The 20,840-nt window shown below is 41.3% G+C and overlaps 1 protein-coding gene across 1 annotated transcript in view; it reads left to right on the top strand.

The window, feature by feature from the left end:
• Positions 1 to 20,840, top strand: part of TNRC18 (trinucleotide repeat containing 18) — a 466,016-nt gene that overhangs the window by 156,642 nt on the left and 288,534 nt on the right. The window contains exons 5-11 of the mRNA XM_053694281.1: positions 13,566 to 13,771; positions 13,876 to 14,022; positions 15,151 to 15,464; positions 15,852 to 16,242; positions 16,431 to 17,306; positions 17,479 to 17,657; positions 17,871 to 18,007. Coding sequence (XP_053550256.1) covers positions 13,566 to 13,771; positions 13,876 to 14,022; positions 15,151 to 15,464; positions 15,852 to 16,242; positions 16,431 to 17,306; positions 17,479 to 17,657; positions 17,871 to 18,007 — 2,250 coding nt within the window. The remainder of the gene's footprint in view (positions 1 to 13,565; positions 13,772 to 13,875; positions 14,023 to 15,150; positions 15,465 to 15,851; positions 16,243 to 16,430; positions 17,307 to 17,478; positions 17,658 to 17,870; positions 18,008 to 20,840) is intronic.

Here is a 20,840-nt window from a genome sequence, read left to right as displayed (position 1 = left end):
GGAAATGTCCATCTTTGCTCATGTATATATTGGCATTGTGCACTATACACAACAGGGAATTATTTTTCTAATATAATGTTGGTTGTAACTTGATCTATAACCCTAGCCCATGTGAGAAGGAAGGTGTTATGTTATAATCTACTGCTGCTATGCTAGGCATAAGCACTGAACATTTAAGTTTTGTAGCTTATGCATGGGTATTTTGTATTTTGTGTATAGCTGTTTTTTATACAATGGGAACAGGGCCAGAACAGGGGCGTGGCTGTGCCGGAGGGGCGTGGCTGTGCTGGAGGGGGCGGGGCTGGGGCGGTCTATACAAATTTCCAGGGCCGGTCTGATTTCCGGGTCCGGCCCTGATCTGTGCATCTTATTCTTTATAGTAGTGTCTATTACATGCAGTTATATGAAAATGAGTGTATACTGTCCTTTTAAAGGAACATTAAACCCAAAATAAATATTTAATGATTCAGATAGAGCATGCAATTTTTAACAACTTCCTAATTTACTTCTATTATCTAATTTGCTTCATTGTCTTGATTTCTTTGCTGAAAAGCATATCTAGATAGGCTCAGTAGCTGCTGATTGGTCGCTGCACATAGGTGCCTTGTGTGATTGGCCCACAAATGTCTTTCTATTTATTCAACAAAGGATATCTAAAGAATGAAGCAAATTAGATAATAGAAGTAAATGTGAAAGTTGTTTAAAATTGTATTCTCTATCTGAATCAGGAAAGAAAAATTTGGATTTAATGTCAATTTAAACCATTTGGCCAGATGCTGTAACCATCTCTTCCATGTTTGCTACTAATCTTAGCTGTGTACTTGCAATAGAGTGCCAGACTTTAATTTGTTTTCTAATTTTCCCTATGTCTTTGCACCCTGGCTAATCTGGGCTTAACTGCCTGAGTCACTGAAAGCTGTGCAGCTGGCTGTGGGTGCTGGTAAGCACCCAGGGCTGCGAGTTTTGCAGGGTCAAAGGATGTGTACCCAGTCCAGTTTAAGAGTGCAGTTGCAGTCCATTTCCCAGCCTGGCAATTTATATTTATTTATTTTTCTCTGCTTGTAGCCGATAAATGAGAACCTTGTTTAATTTATTTTGTATGAAGATAAGAGACCATAGAAATTCCATAGCATGTGTGTTATACTTCCCGCCACTAGGAGTAAGCTGAGAGCCCACACAAGCTCTAATCTCTTCCCACCTCCCTCAGTTTGTTCTCGGCCTCTGAGGAGAAAAGGCTGAAGATGGAGTTGCTCCAGCTATTTGATTAAAAAAATGGATTTCATGGGAGCTCAAACCAATGTAAGCCCCTTGACCCCTGATGCAAATTCATTCAGTAAGAATAGATCAGCAAGCCGAACTGGGCAAAGGAATACCTTATGTCGTATCATCTCCCTATGGAGCTGTAACTACTCTCTGGTGTCACATGTCCCTTAGCCGCCTCCTGTGGGAATACAGGTATATCCTCTCAGATCCTCTGCTGTACAGGCACTGGGTGGGCTCTCTACTGGATACTGCAACATACATCATGCTGGTAAACTCAGTATAGGTGTGCTTTAGTCAAGTAAGTGGCCACAGCTCTCATACAGCCCATAGGCTTTCAGTAGGTACTTGTTTTAGTCCCGTATAGTATAGCTGGGGGGCTAGCCTGCCTACAGACACACTTTGTCAGGTACTTTCTCACAATATAGGATCTAATCCTTTTTAGGGGATACTCTGAAAGCACTTGGACCCTTATCAACCCTCCAGCAGCAATTCCATTCACTTTTCTACTCCGTTTTGATAAAAAAAAAAAAGGTAAAATCTCTAATATTAATGGCATGGAGATTGAACACCTAATTCTGAGACCAGAATTTTCTCGGATTGGGTTATGTATATCTCTGAAACTAGGAAACCAGTTTCCCCAAAGAATTTTCCACAACTTTGGAAGTTTGTTCTTTGAGTGGTGCTCTTCAGAAGTTTTTTCCTGGTATTTCTTTAGGATCCGTTGGATTCTTCAGTTTCTGCTAGATGGTCTTGAACAAGGGATTGTCAGTTAGTTCCTTGAAGGGCCAAATTTGTATTTCTTTCCTAGTGGTCATAAATCATTGTGAATGAAGAATTGATGCTGTTTTGAAGACAAATGGTGGTCAAGACAAATATTGATTTGATTTATTTTTCTTCTGTTCACTCACTGGCATTTTGTTAAAGTGATGGTAAACTCTCCCCTTTATAAAAAAACTAAATTTATGCTTACCTGATGAATGTATTTCTTTCCTAAGATATGGTGAGTCCATGGCCCCAAGTTATCAAGGTCTGTCGGACCTGATCCGACAGTACGGATCAGGTCCGGCAGACCTCGCTGAATACGGCAAGCAATGCGCTCACCGTATTCAGCATTACACCAGCAGCTCACAAGAGCTGCTGGGGCAACGCCGCCCCCTGCAGACTCGCGGCCAATATGCCGCCAGCGGGAGGGTGTCAATCAACCCGATCGTACTCGATCGGGTTGATTTCCGGCGATGTCTGCTCAGAGCAGGTGGACAGGTTATGGAGCAGCAGTCTTTGTGACCGCTGCTTCATAACTGCTGTTTCTGGCGAATCTGAAGGCTCGCCAGAAACAGGGGCCATCAAGCTCCTTACGGAGCTTGATAACTAGAGGCCCATGACTTGAGTAATTACTATTGGGAATATCGCTCCTGGCCAGCAGGAGGAGACAAAGAGCACCACAGTTAAACTGTTAAGTATCACTCCCTTACCCACAACCCCCAGCCATTCTCTTTGCCTTCGGTGCATGGAGGAGGTGAAGTTTAGGTGTCTGAAGATAAATTTTGATTTAGTCTACAAGCAAGTTTTAGGGTATAGCCGTATTCCACGTCATTCCTTGCAGTCGGGTAGTGGTGGCTTTAAAGCAGTTAGAAACTTGTAAAGAGTACTTACTGCATTTTTCTAACCATTGCTGCCCTAGTTTAGAAAGCCAGAGTTGGCTACTCTGTTCTTTCTTTTTCAAAGGTCTCTGTGAAGAACTGTGTCTTCTCATACCTTGTAACTGTCTACATGCCGGACAGCGGAGCAGGTAAGTGCTTTTTCTTCCAGTTGGGGAGACCATGCACTTATCAAATTAAAAGACACTGCTTTTTTATTAGGACATAGATAATCCTGTTGTATGGGTTACACTGGGGCATGAAGCAGGCACTGTAGCATGTGTGAGACCAACATTTAAACTCTTTTAGAAAGAAAGGGTAAAATGTTTTTATTAGGCTTTATTTTCTGACTCATATTTACTTGATATAACAATTCAAGTTTAAACTGAAAGTAAGGCTGAATTTTCTATTTCAGCAGCTTATTCATTTTCCCTTTGCTTTAAAATAAAACGATGCAACATTTTAAAATGTCAGGTTTAAAAAAGACGGTTATTTCTGGTACTTAGTTTACCAGGAAGCTATTTTTAGTGCCTCTCTGTGTCGCAGCAGTAATTTGAAAGCCAGACAACATAAAGGCAGTTACGGTCACATGACCGGCTTTACTTCATAATGTTTCTTAAGAGAGAGCTGTTTTTTCTCCATTTCTGGGTAATCCGGTCTTAATTGGTAGCGGTAAGGCACCTCAGTAATTGAGGTGTGGGGTTGCCTGATGGGTACTTTAGAAGTTTATTAAATGTTTTTTCTTAACTTTTCTCATATAATTTTAGCTTGGGATCGATCCTAATTTGGGATAAAAAATTTTACAAAGATATGACGAGTCCACGGATTTTATCCTTACTTGTGGGATATTAACCTCCTGCTAACAGGAAGTGGCAAAGAGCACCACAGCAGAGCTGTATATATAGCCCCTCCCTTCCCCTCCACCCCCAGTCATTCTCTTTGCCTGTGTTATACTAGGAAGAGGTAAAGTGAGGTGTTAGTTTTATTTTCTTCAATCAAGAAGTTTTTTTATTTTAAATGGTACCGGTGTGTACTATTTTCCTCAGGGGGTTATGGAAGAAGATTTCTGCCCTGAGGTTGATGATCTTAGCAGTTGTAACTAAGATCCACGCTGGTCCCTACAAGACTTCTGAAGGTAACACATGAGACATCTTCAGTGTGGAGACCGGTTTCGTGCTACAAGCAGCATTAAGGTATGTGCAGCCTTTTATTTCTGAAGAGATTTGATATATCAGAACTGGCTGGCATTTATTTCCCTATGTGGGAATGGGGTAAGCAGTAGACCTGTTTCACAGAAGGGTGTTACTTTAGTCCCTTGTTTTTATTTTTGTTCCATTCGGAATTTTAAGGGAGGACCTTCTGCTTCCTCTTCCTCCACAAAGCAGGAAGGGAATTTTACCGCAATCTAAGTCAGTCTGGAGACCCAACCAAAGAGAGGCGTTCTTACGCTGTGTAAAAGACCTTGTTACCATGGGAGTCATTTGTCCAGTTCCAAAATCGGAACAAGGACAGGGGTTTTACTCAAATCTATTTGTGGTTCCCAAAAAAGAGGGCACTTTCAGACCCATCTTAGACCTCAAGTGTCTAAACAAATTTCTAAGAGTCCCATCGTTCAAGATGGAGACTATATGAACAATTTTACCAATGATCCAGGAGGGTCAATATATGACTACCGTGGACTTGAAGGATGCTTACCTTCATATTCCTATCCACAAGGATCATCATCAGTTTCTAAGGTTTGCCTTCCTGGCCAAACATTATCAGTTTGTGGCTCTTCACAAAGGTTCTATGGTCTCTTTTGGTGGTACTCAGACCGCGAGGCATAGCAGTGGCGCCTTATCTGGACGATATTCTGATTCAGGCGTCAACATATCAACTGACAAAATCTCACACGGACACAGTGTTGTCTTTCCTGAGAAATCACGGTTGGAAGGTGAACATAGAGAAGAGTTCACTTGTTCCACAGACAAGGGTTCCTTTCTTGGGAACTCTGATAGACTCGGTAGCCATGGAGGTCAGAAAATCAAAGATTCTAAATACTTGCCGAGCACTTCAGTCCATTCCTCGGCCATCAGTGGCTCAGTGTATGGAGGTAATTGGATTAATGGTAGCGGCAATGGACATCATTCCGTTTGCTCGCTTTCATCTCAGACCGCTGCAGCTGTGCATGCCTGGACAGTGAAATGGGGATTATGCAGATTTATCTCCTCAGATAAATCTGGATCAAGAGACCAGAGACACTCTTCTTTGGTGGTTGTCGCCGGATCATCTGCCCCAGGGGACTTGTTTCCGCAGAGCGTCGTGGGTGATAGTGACAACGGATGCCAGCCTTCTGGGCTGGGGTGCAGTCTGGAACTCCCTGAATGCTCACGTGTTTGGACTCAGGTGGAGTCTCTACTTCCAATCAATATTCTGGAACTGAGAGCAATATTCAATGCGCTTCAGGCGTGGCCTCAGTTGGCTTTTGCCAAATTCATCAGATTCCAGTCGGACAACATCAGGACTGTGGCTTATATCAATCATCAAGGGGGAACAAGGAGTTCCTTAGCGATGAGAGAAGTATCCAAGATAATCCATTGGCCGGAGGCCCACTCTTGTCATCTGTCAGCGATCTACATCCCAGGAGTAGAGAACTGGGAAGCGGATTTTCTAAGTCGACAGACTTTTCATCCGGGAGAGTGGGAACTTCACCCGGAGGTATTTGCCTCATTGATTCTCCGATGGGGCAGACCGGAATTGGATCTGATGGCATCTCGACAGAATGCCAAGCATCCAAGATACGGATCCAGGTCAAGGGATCCTCAGGCCGAACTAAAAGATGCCTTGGTTGTTCAGCCTAGCTTATGTGTTTCCTCTCCTCCCACGCGTGATTGCTCGAATCAAACAGGAGAGCGCTTCAGTGATCCTGATAGCGCCTGCGTGGCCACGCAGGACTTGGTATGCGGATCTAGTGGACATGTCCTCTCTGCCACCGTGGAAACTTCCTTTGAGACAGGACCTTCTCATTCAAGGTCCTTTTCATCATCCAAATCTAATTTCTCTGCAGCTGACTGCGTGGAGATTGAACGCTTGATTTTATCGAAGCGAGGATTTTCTGATTCGGTCATCAATACTTTGATACAGGCTAGAAAGCCTGTCACTAGAAAAATCTATCATAAGATATGGCGTAAATATCTTTATTGGTGTGAATCCAAGGGTTACTCATGGAGTAAAGTTAGGATTTCTAGGATTCTGTCTTTTCTCCAAGAAGGATTGTTGAAAGGGTTATCAGAAAGTTCCTTTAAAGGGACAAATTTCTGCTTTGTCAATTCTGTTTCACAAACGTTTGGCAGATGTGCCAGATGTTCAGTTGTCAGGCTTTATCTAGAATTAAGCCTGTATTTAGACCTATTACTCCTCCCTGGAGTTTGAATTTAGTTCTTCGAGTTCTTCAAGGGGTTCCGTTTGAACCAATGCATTCCATGGATATCAAATTGTTATCTTGGAAAGTTCTGTTTTTAGTTGCTATTTCTTCTGCTCGAAGAGTTTCTGAGCTTTCAGCGCTACAGTGTTATTCTCCTTGTCTCATTTTTCATTCTGATAAGGTGGTGTTACGTACCAAACCTGGATTCCTTCCTAAGGTTGTTTCAAATAAGAATATTAATCAGGAAATTGTTGTTCCTTCCTTATGTCCTAACCCTTCTTCTAAGAAGGAGCGTATGTTGCATAATTTGGATGTGGTCCGTGTCTTAAAGTTTTACTTACATGCAACTAAGGATTTCTGTCAATCATCTTCATTATTCATTGTTTATTCTGGAAAGCGTAGGGGTCAGAAAGCTACGGCTACCTCTCTTTCTTTTTGGCTGAAAAGTATCATCCGCCTGGCATATGAGACTGCTGGACAGCAGCCTCCTGAAATAATTACGGCTCATTCTACTAGGGCTCTGGCTTCCACATGGGCCTTTAAAAACGATGCATCTGTTGAACAGATTTGTAAGGCTGCGATTTGGTCGTCCCTTCACACTTTTTCCAAATTTTCCTAATTTGATACTTTTGCTTCTTCTGAGGCTATTTTTGGGAGAAAGGTTCTTCAAGCAGTGGTGCCTTCTGTTTAGGTTCCTGTCTTGTACCTCCCTTTCATCCGTGTCCTTTTGCTTTTCTATTGGTATCCCACAAGTAAGGATGAAATCCGTGGACTCGTCATATCTTTGTAAAAGAAAAGTAAATTTATGCTTACCTGATAAATTAATTTATTTTACGATATAACAAGTCCACGGCCCACCCTGTTCTTTTTAAGACTTTCCTTTTCTCTTCCTATACCTTCGGCCGAATGACTGAGGGTGGAGGGGAAGGGAGGGGCTATATATACAGCTCTGCTGTGGTGCTCTTTGCCACTTCCTGTTAGCAGGAGGTTAATATCCCACAAGTAAGGATGAAATCCGTGGACTCGTCATATCGTAAAAGAAATTAATTTATCAGGTAAGCATACATTTTCTTTTTTTCCTTGGCTTATTTTAATTGAATATTAAATTATTTGAAACTTATCTGTACAAGTTTATTTAATGTTTCACAACATGTCTGATATGGAGCAAGAGCCTGCTCTCATTAATTCATGCTTCTTATGTTTAGATGCACAAATTGCAGCTCCTATGCAATTTTGTTCTTCATGTGTCAAGAAAACCTTGCAAAATAAAGGTAATATTTTTGAGCCTAATGTCTCTCACCATGATGCTGTTAATATAATACCTCCGCTTTCTCCTGCTACGTCCCAAGCCTCAATGGCGTCACATGCAGTGCGCTGCGGTTCCTCCAACTCCTAGTGGAGTTTATTTAAAAGCAGAAATTGCTGCCCATGTATCTTCAGCGGTGTCTGCGGCATTTGCTGCCATTCCCAGATTACAGGGAAAACGCAAGAGGAAATCTAGAAATTCAGAAAGTGAGATGCCTGTCCTCTGTTCTGCTTCCCAAGTTCTCCTTTCTCATAATTCTGATGAGGAAGATACGAGACTTTCTGAGGGTGAAATCTCGGATACGGACAGTATAATTCCTTCTTCTGAGACTGAGGTGGTATCCTTCAGATTTAAGCTTGAACTCCTTTGTGTATTGTTAAAGGAGGTTTTAGCTACTTTTGATGACTCCGATACCCCTGTCATTGTCACTCCTAAGAAATCTAGTAAACTTAATAGTTTCTTTGATGAACCTTCCACTTCGGAGGTTTTTCCTGTGACTGACTGTGCTTGGGATATTATCTCACAGGAATGGGAGAAACCATGGGTGTCTTTTTTTTTTTTTTTGTTGAAGGGGCCATTTCCACTCTGGCTAAGAGAACCACTATTCCTATTGAGAATAGCTGCTCTTTTAAGGATCCGATGGACAAGAAGCTGGAGACTTATTTGAAAAAGATTTATGTTCATCAAGGTCTCCAATAGCAACCTCCAGTGTGTATTGCCACCGTGACTAGTGCGGCATCTTATTGGTTCGATGCCTTGTCTGATTTTCTTAAAGTAGAGACTTCCTTGGATGAAATTCAAGATCGGATTAAAACTTTTAAAGGGATACTGAACTCACATTTTTTTCTTTCGTGATTCAGATAGAGCATGCAATATTAAGCAACTTTCTAATTTACTCCTATTATCAATTTTTCTTCATTCTCTTGCTATCTTTATTTGAAAAAGAAAGTCCAGGACCCTGGACAGCACTTTTTGGTGGATGAATGTATCCACCAATTGGCAAAAACAACCCAGGTTGTTCACAAAAAAATGGGCCGTTATCTAAACTTACATTTTTGCTTTTCAAATAACTATACCAAGAGAATGAAGAACATTTGCTAATAGGAGTAAATTAGAAAGTTGCTTAAAATTGCATGCTCTATCTGAATTGCAAAAGAAAAAAATTGGGTTCAGTGACCCTTTAAGTTGGCCAATTCCTTTATTGCAAATGCCATTTTACAGGTTGTTAGACTAGGAGCTTAAACTTTTAGTTTCGCTGTCCTAGCCGGCAGGGCGTTATGGTTAAAATCCTGGTCTGTGGACGTTTCCTCTAAAGTCAAGCTTCTGGCGATTCCTTACATGGGCTAAACCTTATTTGGACCTGGTTTGGCAGGAATAATCTCTGATATTACTGGTGGAAAAGGGTCTTTTCTACCTCAAGATAAGAAGAATAGGCCTAAAGGACGTCAGAGTAATTTTTGTTCCTTTCGTAACTTCAGACTAAAGCCTTCCCCTTCTTCTTCCAAGATGGAACAGTACAAGTCTTCTTGGAAACCCAATCAGTCTTGAAACAAGGGGACACAATCAAAGAAACCCGCAGCTGATTCCAAATCAGCATGAAGGCTTTGCCCCCGATCCGGGATCAGATCAGGTGGAGGGCAGACTTTCTCAGTTCTCTCAAGCCTGGATACGAGATGTCCCAGATCCCTTGACTGTGGACATAGTATCTCAGGGTTACAAATTGGAATTCAAGACTTTTCCTCCCAGAGGCAGATTCCATCTCTCAAGATTATCTGCAGACCAGATAAAGAGAGAGGCGTTCTTGAAATGTATACAACATCTTTCCTCCCTGGGAGTGATAGTTCCAGTTCCAGTGCAGGAACAGGGTCTCAGGTTCTACTCCAACCTATTTGTGGTTCCCAAAAAAGAAGGAATTTTCCATCCCATTCTAGACTTGAAATGTCTAAACAAGTTTTTCAAAGTTCCATCCTTCAAGATGGAGACTATACGCTCCATTCTTCCTTTAGTACAAGAGGGTCAGTTCATGACAACTATAAACCTAAAGGATGCGTATCTTCATGTTCCTATTCACAGGGACCATCACAGATTCCTGAGATTTGCCTTTCTGGACAAACCTTTCTAGTTTGTGGCCCTTCCATTTGGTCTAGCCATGGCTCCCAGAATGTTTGCAAAGGTTCAGGTGGCTCTTTTGGCAGTGATCCGTTCTTGTGGAATTGCTGTGGCACCCTACCTGGACGACATATTGGTTCAGGTCCCATCTTTTCAACAAGCAAAATCTCACACAGATATTGTTTTCTTTTCTTCATTAACACGGATGGAATGTGAATCTGGAAAAAAGCTCCCTTTCCCCTGCTACAAGAGTATTGTTCTTAGGGACCATAATAGATTCTCTGTTGATGAAGAAAAACAAAATAATTTCCTCTTGCCTCTCTCTTCATGCTACTGCTTATCCTTCAGTAGCTCAATGTATGAAGGTAATCGGTCTGATGGTGGCTTCCATGGACATTATTCCTTTTGCTTGATTCCGTTTGAGAGCTCTTCAGTTGTGCATGCTCAGACAATGGAATTGCGACCATGCGGATCTATCTCAGAGAATAGTTAGATCAGTCGTCAAGGGACTCTCCCGTGGTGGATTTCTAAGGAACGTCTGTCTCAGGGCACATGCTTTCAGAGACCTTCCTGGGTGATTGTGACCACAGACACCAGCCTGCTGGAACTCGTTAAAAGCTCAGGGCCTTTGGAGTCGGGAGAAGTCTGTTCTTTTCATCAACATCTTGGAGTTGAGGCTGATTTTACAATGCTCTATTGGCTTGGCCTCAGTTGTCCTCAGCCCAGTTTATCAGGTTCCAGTCCGACAACATAACCTCTGTTGCTTACATGAATCACCAGGGAGAAACTCAGAGTTCCTTAGCCATGAAGGAGGTTACTCGGATTCTTCAGTGGGCAGAGACCCACAATTGCTGTCTATCTGCCATCCACATTCCAAGAGTAGACAACTGGGAAGCAGATTATCTGAGCAGACAAGACTTTTCATCCCAGGGAGTAGGCAATCCATCCGGAGGTGCTTTCCAGCTTAGTCCTCGAATGGGGGGTGCCGGAGTTAGATCTGATGGCGTCCCGTCAGAACGCCAAGCTTCCACGGTACGGTTCAAGGTCAAGAGATTTGCAGGCCGTTCCTATAGATGCTCTGGCGGTTCCTTGGGTTTTCAGGTTGGGGGCGTCAGTGATTCTAATAGCTCCTGCGTGGCCTCGCAAGATCAGGTTTGCAGACCTAGTGGAGATGTCATTTCTCCCACCTTGGAGACTACCTCTGAGGAAGGACCTCCTGATTCAAGGTCCCTTCCTTCATCCAAATCTCGTTTCTCTGAAGCTGACTGCTTGGAGATTGAACACTTAATTCTGTCTAAGCGTGGTTTTTCTGAGTCGGTCATTGACACAATGATTTAGGCTCGCAGGCCTGTTACTAGAAAGATTTACCATAAGATATGGCGTAAATATCTATTGGTGTGAATCCAAGGGCTACTCTTGGAGTAGAATTAGAATTCCTAGAATTTTACCGTTTCTTCAGGAAGGCCTGGAGAAGGGATTGTCAGTCAGTACCCTGAAGTGTCAGATTTCTGCTTTATCAGTTTTACTACATAAACGTTTGGCGGATGTGCCAAACGTGCAATCTTTTTGTGAGGCCATAGTCAAAATCAGGCCTGTCTTTAAGTCTGTTGCTCCTCCTTGGAGCCTTAACCTTGTTCTTAAAGTTTTACAGCTGGCTCCATTTGGGCCGCTGCATTCCATAGACATTAAGTTGTTATCTTGGAAGGTTTTGTTTCTTGTTGCTATCTCTTCTGCTCGAGGAGTCTCAGAACTCTCAGCTCTGCAGTGTGATTCCCCTTATCTTATTTTTTATGCCGATAAGGCGGTTCTTTGTACTAAGTTAGGTTTTATTCCTAAGGTTGTTTCTAATAAAAATATTAATCAGGAAATTGTTGTTCCCTCTCTGTGTTCTAATCCTTCTTCCAAAGAACGTTTGTTACACAATTTGGATGTTGTACGTGCTCTTAAATTTTACTTACAGGCGACTAAGGATTTTCGCCAGTCCTCTGCCCTCTTTGTCTGTTTCTCTGGGAAACGTAAAGGTCAGAAAGCTACTGCTACTACTTTCTTTTTGGTTACAAAGTATAATTTGTTTGGCTTATGAGACTGCTGGACAGCAACCTCCTGAGAGAATTACGGCTCATTCCACAAGAGCCGTTTCCTCTTCTTGGGCTTTCAAAAATGAAGCTTCTGTGGAACAAAATTGCAAGGCTGCAACTTGGTCTTCTCTAAATACTTTTTCCAAATTTGATATTTTTGCCTCGGCTGAGGCTGCTTTTGGGGGAAAAAGATTCTTCAAGCGGTGGTGCCTTCTGTTTAGAACTGCCTGTCTTGTCCCTCCCTATTAATCCTTGTCCTGTAGCTTGGGTATTGGTTCCCAACAGTAATTACTCAAGCCGTGGACTCACCATATCTTAAGAAAGAAAAACAAAATTTATGCTTACCTGATAAATTTATTTATTTCCAGATATGGTGAGTCCACTGCCCCACCCATTATTTTAAGATTGTTGTTCTTTGACTATAAACTCAGGCACCTCTACACCTTGTGTTACTCCTTTTTCTCCATTTCCCTTCGAATGACTAGGGGTTGTGGGTAAGGGAGTGATACTTAGCAGTTTAATTGTGGTGCTTTTTACCTCCTCCTGCTGGCCAGGAGTGATATTCCCAACAGTAATTACTCAAGCCGTGGACTCACCATATCCGGAAATAAATAAATTTATCAGGTAAGCATACATTTTGATCCCCCCTCCCCGGTTATTTTAAATAAGAATTTATCCAGTCTTTCTAATGTTAATATCTTTGTTCAAGGTTTGAAGAGAATTAAACCAGTTGTTGGACCTATTCATACTCCAGTAAATTGTATTTAGTTCTCCAAGGAACTCCCTTGAATCTATGTTAAGCATAATTTGTTAATATTTTGTACTGGAGGTTCTTTCTATTCTTTTTATCTCAGCTAAAAAAAATTCCAAATTATCTGCTTTCCTGGGAATCTCCCTTGTTTCTAGGTTTTCATTATAAGACTGTTCTTCTTACCTAGTTTGTTTTTCTTTAAAATTGTTTCTGCAGAAAATTCTAAACAAGAATTGTTATACTTTCTTTAAGTCCTCTAGAGCGTTAAATATTTTCCTTTAAGCTACTGAGGATCCCAAACAAAGTTCACTTTGTTTGTTCTCTTTTCTGGTTTCCATATAGGCAAAAAGGCTTTTGGTTAAATCAAGTGATTTTTAGAACTCCTTGTTGGCAGGGAAGTCTCCTCCTAGGCATTTCTCAGCTCATTCTTCCAGTTCATTTGCTATTTCCTGGGCTGTCACAAATTATGCATCCACTGGTAGCGGATTTGTAAATCTGCAACGTCTTCTCTGAACACATTCTTTAAAGATTTTCTGCTTTGATGTTTTTGCTTTTTGGGAAATGCTTTTTGGCAGTAAACTCCTTCAGGCCGCAGGGTCCGGCAAACTAGGAACTGCCTTATTCTGTCCCTCCCTTTCCTTAACATGAACTCTTAGCTTGGGTATCAAATCCCACATGTTATGGAATTACTATGGACTCATCATACGAAAGAAAACAAAATTTATGCTTACCTGATGATAAATTATTTTCTTTTGGGATGATAAGAGTCCATAGGCCCCACCCGTTATCATTTTTGGGCTGCAGTTCTAATTTGCACCTCTGTAGTCCCTGCTTTTGTCTTTCGTACCTATCGGTTTCCTTTTATCTGCTTGACTGTATGTTTAACTGAGGAGAGGGGGGAGGTGGGCTCTCTGCCTCCTCATAGTGGGGGGAAGTATATTGCACATATTATGGAATTCCTATTCATGAAAGAATAGAATTTATCAGCTAAGCATACATTTTGTTATTTCCCCCCCAGTGAAAGCAAGGAACTGGCTGACTTTGCCCGGATGCACCCAGCTGGATGCGCCACCAATGGACTGAACTCTAATTTAATGGTAACAGGGGGCCCGACCCTGGCTGCTTCTGGACGCTGGCCAGTTGATCCCACTTCGCACTTAGCTTCCCATGCCTGGCTTCCCAGGGGGGCTACCCCCTCAATGTGGCTCGCTGGGCACCCATACGGTAGGTGCTAAAACTTGTAGCTGTCATATTATGGTAATGTTAGCTGCACAAATAGTCTGGCTTTATTTTGGGCTGTTTTATAAAATGTTTTCTTTTTCCTTAAGGTTTAGCTCATCCCGCACTGCACCAGGGGATGACACAAGCATTCTCTCCTGCGATGGCTGCTTCCTTCCCTCCAGCTTATCATTTTGCAAGAGACCCCCAGTCTGGACAGATTATGGTGTTTCCAACAGAACAAATACCACACTTTGGTATGTATGGGTGGTGAGCTTGCGCATGTCTGTATTTAGTCACCCAATGTGGCAGGCACTAGAGAAATGTATTTGTGAATGCAGCCAGGTGTGATGGGAGATCTTCTTCTTCTTCTTTTTTTTATGTTATCTCTACTTGTTGTAGAAACAGGAAGTTATCTAGTTCCAACAAGAAGTGTTATCAGCCGTAAATAAAGTGAAATACTGATGCGCTATAGTGCGACATTGTGTAGTGGTTACTCACATCTGATCGGTATACAGTGTGCTTATGCACGGCATGTTTTACATTACGGATATTCATTTGTTATGTAGGTTTGTGCTGGCAGCCGCACTAATCTGCTCAGGTCAACTTGCACCTTATTAATAACACTAAAGCACAGAAAGAAAATGTAGCGCTTTTAAAGGGACGTTAAATTGAATGACAAAGTCCTCTAAAGTGCTTAAGCATTTTACTATTGACCCATTGCTGGTGTGTAAAGTCAGCTGACGTGCTTGCTGTACACATCAGGGGAATCAATAACAAGAGGCACGTGTCTGCAGACCCAACTGGCGCTCTTAACAAAGCATATTATGAGAATGAAGTAAATGTGATAACAAAAGCATATTATGAGAATGAAGTAAATGTGATAACAAAAACATATTATGAGAATGAAGTAAATGTGATAACAAAAGTATATTATGAGAATGAAGTAAATGTGATAACAAAAACATATTATGAGAATGAAGTAAATGTGATAACAAAAACATATTATGAGAATGAAGTAAATGTGATAACAAAAGTATATTATGAGAATGAAGTAAATGTGATAACAAAAGTATATTATGAGAATGAAGTAAATGTGATAACAAAAGTAAATGGCCCTGATGTTTCATGTAATATAATTCTACACATGGTTAATACAATAACAACAATGTGAAATGCATAAGCCACATACATGAGTAAGGCATAAACATGTCGCCATGGTTCAGATGTTGGATCATAATCGGCACCAAGAAAGGGACTGGGGCTGTGTAAATAATGGCTGATCTTGGTTTCTTTGTTTAAAAGATCTGTGTACCTACAATACGTGTCAATTGTACGCATGACAACCTCTATTGCAACCGTTTTTCTGTCTACTTTCTCAGCAGAGTTACTGGACCGCATGCCCTCTCTGTGGCCAGCAATGTACTCTCCGACACGCAGCTCTCTGCAGCATGCACATCAGCTCCAGCTCTTGTCCCAACAGCAGCTTTTGCGACAACACGAAGTGTACATGCTTCAGCAGCAAGCAGCACATGCCATGGAGTTGCAGAGGAGCGCGCAGCTGGATGCGCTTGAACTTCAAAGGAGTGCTCAACTAGATGCGTTGGAGCTCCAGAGGAGCGCTCATCTAGAAGCTCTAGATCTGCAGCGAGCTGCTCAGTTGGACGGTTTGGAACTACAGAGGAGCGTACAGCTGGTGGTAAGGAGTCAAAACAGGGCTTAGTTGAAAAGGAAGGTCAAGAGCGTAGATTGAATTTAGCTGGTATTTTTTTATTTTTTTTATATTTATATAGGACACTGAGCAGTTGGAGTAAACTTCTCAAATAATATAGATAAAGTAATTGCTCACAATATAAACCCAGTGTAACTTATTGGGTCTAAGTGTGCACCAGTCCGTATAAATTCCTCACGCATTGCTTTCCTCAGAACGGTTGGCCAGTCGGGTGGGAGAAGTGTAATACTTTGCAATATTATAACATTTTCTGTAATTTATAAATGGTTTGTATAATGATGATATAATTAGCAGGCATATAAAAACTGCAATTCACTAAACTGGTTCATTGGTGTCTTCTGCATTTTAATTCAGGATCGAATAAAAGTGAGTGAACAACAGGCCATTAATAAGGTTGCAAAACAGACTTTGTCCAGTAAGCTGAACCCAGCTTCTCACTCAGGGCTTGTACCAAGGAAGGCCGTCTCTCCATCTGTCTCTGCTGCTTACAATAAAAAACTCAGTTCTCTGCAGAACTCCCCAAGGCTGTCCCCTGTACCAGCCATGAAAACAGAGAGTGTGCATAAGGTAGAGGAGTTGGCAGAGGAGGAACCATATTATCCTCACCCAGCCAGCCCACCTCCAAGGTCTCCCCTACCTCCTACTGTTGTCTTAACCACCAAAGAGGAAACTCCAGAAGAGTCAGAGGATAAAGATCTGGATCCAGAGAAAGATGTCACCTCTGCATTCCAAGGTTTGCTCCCAGGTAACGAACAAGGTTTGGGTTTTATAGTTTATTTACTGTGCATTATACTCCTGCTTGATACAACGTGGCAAGTTCTGATCATAGGCTGGATACACACTTGAATGTTTTTGTGTGTTATTGAGTGAATGCAACGGGAAAACAATAAATGTCACCTAATGGTCTGTTTTACATTGTATTCTTATTTGCAGAGCTTGCTTCTGAATATCCGTTTCAGTCTCTGCCCACCACATTAAGGCAGCATTACCCTTACCTGATTCAGCCAGCAGCTGCGACAAATGCAGACAGTTTAGCTGCTGATGTGCCTCTACCAGAGGGAAGCTGTGAGCATGTGGACAGTTCTATGGAGGTGAAGCCCACACACCTGACTGTTTCACAGGACTTGGAGCCATTATCTCCAGATGCAGGAGAGGAACCGCTAAGGGACACTGTAAAATCAGAGGAGGAGAATCCTGAATCTGCTTGCGAGCAAGTTATTGATGAACAACACTTAACTGAGTCAAGGGCAGAGGATACAGAGTCTCAGAGTATTCTCCTGCAGCAGTGTGAGACTTTCATTTCTGGAGAGGGAGAGCCTCAAAGTCTGCAGAGGTGTCCGACTCCCAGGTCTCTGGGAAATGACACAAACATGGATACGATTAAAGAAACCTGCTCAACTCAGACAGACTTCAGCAATACATTCCCCCAGAGTGACAACGAGCAGATGGATGTGATGCTAACACCTCAGAATGTTCAGTTATCTGGGGAAACAAATGCGATAAGTGACTTGAATCTCTTTAATGATGAATGTAGCAGTGCAGCCTTAGAGGATACAGGCCCTGAGCCCCCCTACTCTAAAGAGGAGGAGGGTACAGACTGTATTCTACTTGACATGGTCTCTTTCAATATAAAACCAGATGACCCGCTGGCTGGCATGAATGCCCTTGCAGCTGCTGCTGAGATGCCACAGACATTACTACCTATTTTTTCGCATGACCTACCTGTGGATCATGATCTCCTCCACGGCATTGCTCTCCTTAGTGAAATGGCTGAAATGGAACTGGAGAGGAGAAAGCAGGAAACTGAAAGTAAGTGCTCATTATGTTGTGTAGAAGGATAGAGGGTCAGTCCTTAGTTAGTGGAGATTTCCGTAGAGTGAATAGTACCAATTGTCCAGGACCACCTTGTGGAGTTTTGGGTTTTTATATAACTAGGAGCCAGTGTGGATTGTCTTGTGGCTCACTGTTTTTTCTTTGTCAGGCATGCAGAGGTGTCAAGCGCAGTCCTCCTTGGAAAGTCTCCTGATTGCCAGTACCCAGATATTGATGGAGGTTTTGTCCTGTCCTGTCCTTGATCGTCTGAAGGCTGAATCTATTCGGTTACCTCGAGAGCTAGATCCAAATAAGACGTACAGCTGGATGCAAAAAAAGGAGGAGCCTGTGAGTAACTTGTGGGATAAGCATTCAGAGTTGGAGCAGATATGAGAGGCTGTACGTGTTGGGTGATTATTGATGTTGGATAAGTATGAGTAACTAATGGTCTGTAATAGGTTATATCTAATATGGTAGTCTAGTAGGCTCTGAAATCTCTCAGGTTAGTTTCTTTTCTGCTTCTTATGAAAAAGATACATAATGGAATTTCCTTTCATGCAGCTGTTTTCTATTAAGTCAGCTATTGAGAATATGGACTGTATGGAGCTGGAATACAGGGTGAGGCTTGCAGAGCTACAGAGGAGGTACAAGGAGAAGCAGAGAGAGCTTGCCAAGCTACAGCGACGTAGGGACTCAGAGTGAGTACAGTGAGATGTGCGCTGACTTCTGGGATCTGGGGCATTTTTAGCAACCAGTAATTCTGATGCTTGAGCTCTCCATAAGGGTACTGAGTGATTTACTGCATCGTTATACTTAGTTTAACCTATGCTAGAAGCAGATGCACTGTGCTGTCTCTTTAATGTGGGGTCATTTTATATTGAAATCCATGCACGGTTCATTTACAGAGAGTGTTCCCTATATTATGTGCTGCTATTATTTCTATGCAGAGTGCTTAATAGAAGCATCAGTTAATATGATGTATATGCTGAGCGTAGGCATTTGTGTGTGTATTCTAGGTGCTGTATTTTGTATGGTACAACTTTATTTATACCACAGCATAAAGTGTGTCTGTACTTAAAGTGACATGAAACATTTTTTTGTTTTTTTTTCTTGATTCAGATAGAGCACCCAATATAAAACAACTTAACAATTTGCTTCTATTATCCAATTGGCTTCATTATCTAAATAGTGGAAAGCCAATGACAAGAGGCATATATGTGCAGCCACCAATCAGCAGTTTCTGAGCCTACCAAGGTATATTTTTCACCAAAGGATAGAAAGAGAACAAAACAAATTAGGTACTAGAAATAAATTGGAAACTTCGTTAAAATTACTGCTCAATCTGAATCATGAAAGAAAACATTTAGGTTTTATGTTATTGTAAACTTGTTAATGGACATGGTGTCCTCTGCTGTCCGTTTTTTTCTATTTTTTCATGTTTACAAATATCTATATCTATATTCCAATTGAAAATTGAAGCACTTTCACAAACTTTAGAAAGTCAGTATTCATACCAGGGTGCATCAGGAATAATATAACTGAATGAAGAAAATGCACTCACTGGATTTATAAATTCACCAAACTTTACTACGTGACATTTCAAGGTTTTCACCTCGACGTCTGAGGAAGGGGTGAAAACCTACAAACATATACACACACACATATATATATATATACACACACACACACATATATATATATATATACACACACACACACATATATATATATATACACACACACACACATATATATATATATATATATACACACACACACACATATATATATATATATACACACACACACACACATATATATATATATACACACACACACACACACACACACACACACACACTGACAAAAAAGGTTGTTATATATACATGTATATATATTCTCACTCTCTCATTCTCTCTCACTCTCTCTCACTCTCTCTCACTCACACACACACACACACACATATATATATCTACACACGCACGCACGCACATATATATATATATACACACACACACACACACACACACACACACATATATATATACACACACACACACACACACACACTGACAAAAAAGGTTGTTATATATACATGTATATATATTCTCACTCTCTCATTCTCTCTCACTCTCTCTCACTCTCTCTCACTCACACACACACACACACACATATATATATATACACACGCACGCACGCACATATATATATATATATACACACACACACACACACACACACACACACACATATATATATACACACACACACACACACACACACACACACACACTGACAAAAAAGGTTGTTATATATACATGTATATATATTCTCACTCTCTCATTCTCTCTCACTCTCTCTCACTCACACACACACACACACACACACATATATATATATATACACACACACACACATATATATATATATATATACACACGCACGCACGCACATATATATATACTCACACTCACTCACACACACATATATATACACACACACACACACACACTGATATAGATACTATATATTTATATATATATATATCAATCAAAATTTTATGTTGTAATCTACTTGCTAGGTTGTTACTCGCCACTTCTGATCCTACCCACTACCTGCCCACATCACACTCATTACTCCACCCCCTTTCATACGTTTAGCCATTGTGATACACATTTTTGTGCAGTCAGTTTTAATATTTTTTTATTTTATACCTTTACAACTTAAATAATGCTACATACAGTAATAAATTAACAAAAAATTGCATAGCAGTTATCAACATCAACTTGGTGGTTCTGGGTAAGACAACAGCTGGATAGAAATAGGAAATTGTTGAAGTGAGAGAGTGGAGAAAGAGAGTACTGACAGTCATAAAAGGTCATAGCAGACCTGGAGATTTTCTTTTAATGATCATCATCTTTCCCTTCTATCTCTTAACTATCTCTCCCATCCCTCCTCTCCAATCTCTCTTTTTACCCTCTCCCTTCTCTCTCAGGCCATATCTTCTCTTTACACTCTCTTTCCCCCCTCTCGTATCTTTTTACTATCTTTTTTTTTTACACTCTCTCACAAAGCTATCTTCTCCACTTTTACTTTTCCTCTCCAATCTCTCCCCTATCTCTGCCTCCGTTTACCTCTCAGAAGTAACAGTCTAAGCAGTAATGGTGTTCTTACAACCCTAGAGGAATAACATATCCTTGCCCTCTCTAGGATATATAATTTCCCTTTAAAAAGGCAAGAGTCCATGAGCTAGTGCCGTATGGGATATACATTCCTACCAGGAGGGGGACAAAGTTTCCCAAACCTCAAATTGCCTACAAATACACCTCCCACCACACACATACTTCAGTTTTACAAACTTTGCCTCCTATGGAGGTGGTGAAGTAAGTTTGTGCTTGATTTTTATGATTTCTTCTATGATAAGCGATTTTAAGCACTCTGAAGCCCAATTCCTCTCAGAGTACAGTGTTTGTCAGAGGGACGTGAAGAGAGAATCGCTTATTGATTTTATGGTTTCACTAATGGAAATCT

Source organism: Bombina bombina, chromosome 11, assembly GCF_027579735.1.
Source record: "Bombina bombina isolate aBomBom1 chromosome 11, aBomBom1.pri, whole genome shotgun sequence".
Taxonomy (NCBI): Eukaryota; Metazoa; Chordata; class Amphibia; order Anura; family Bombinatoridae; genus Bombina; species Bombina bombina.
Note: the sequence above shows the minus strand (reverse complement) of the source record. Positions and strands in the feature narration are given on the sequence as shown.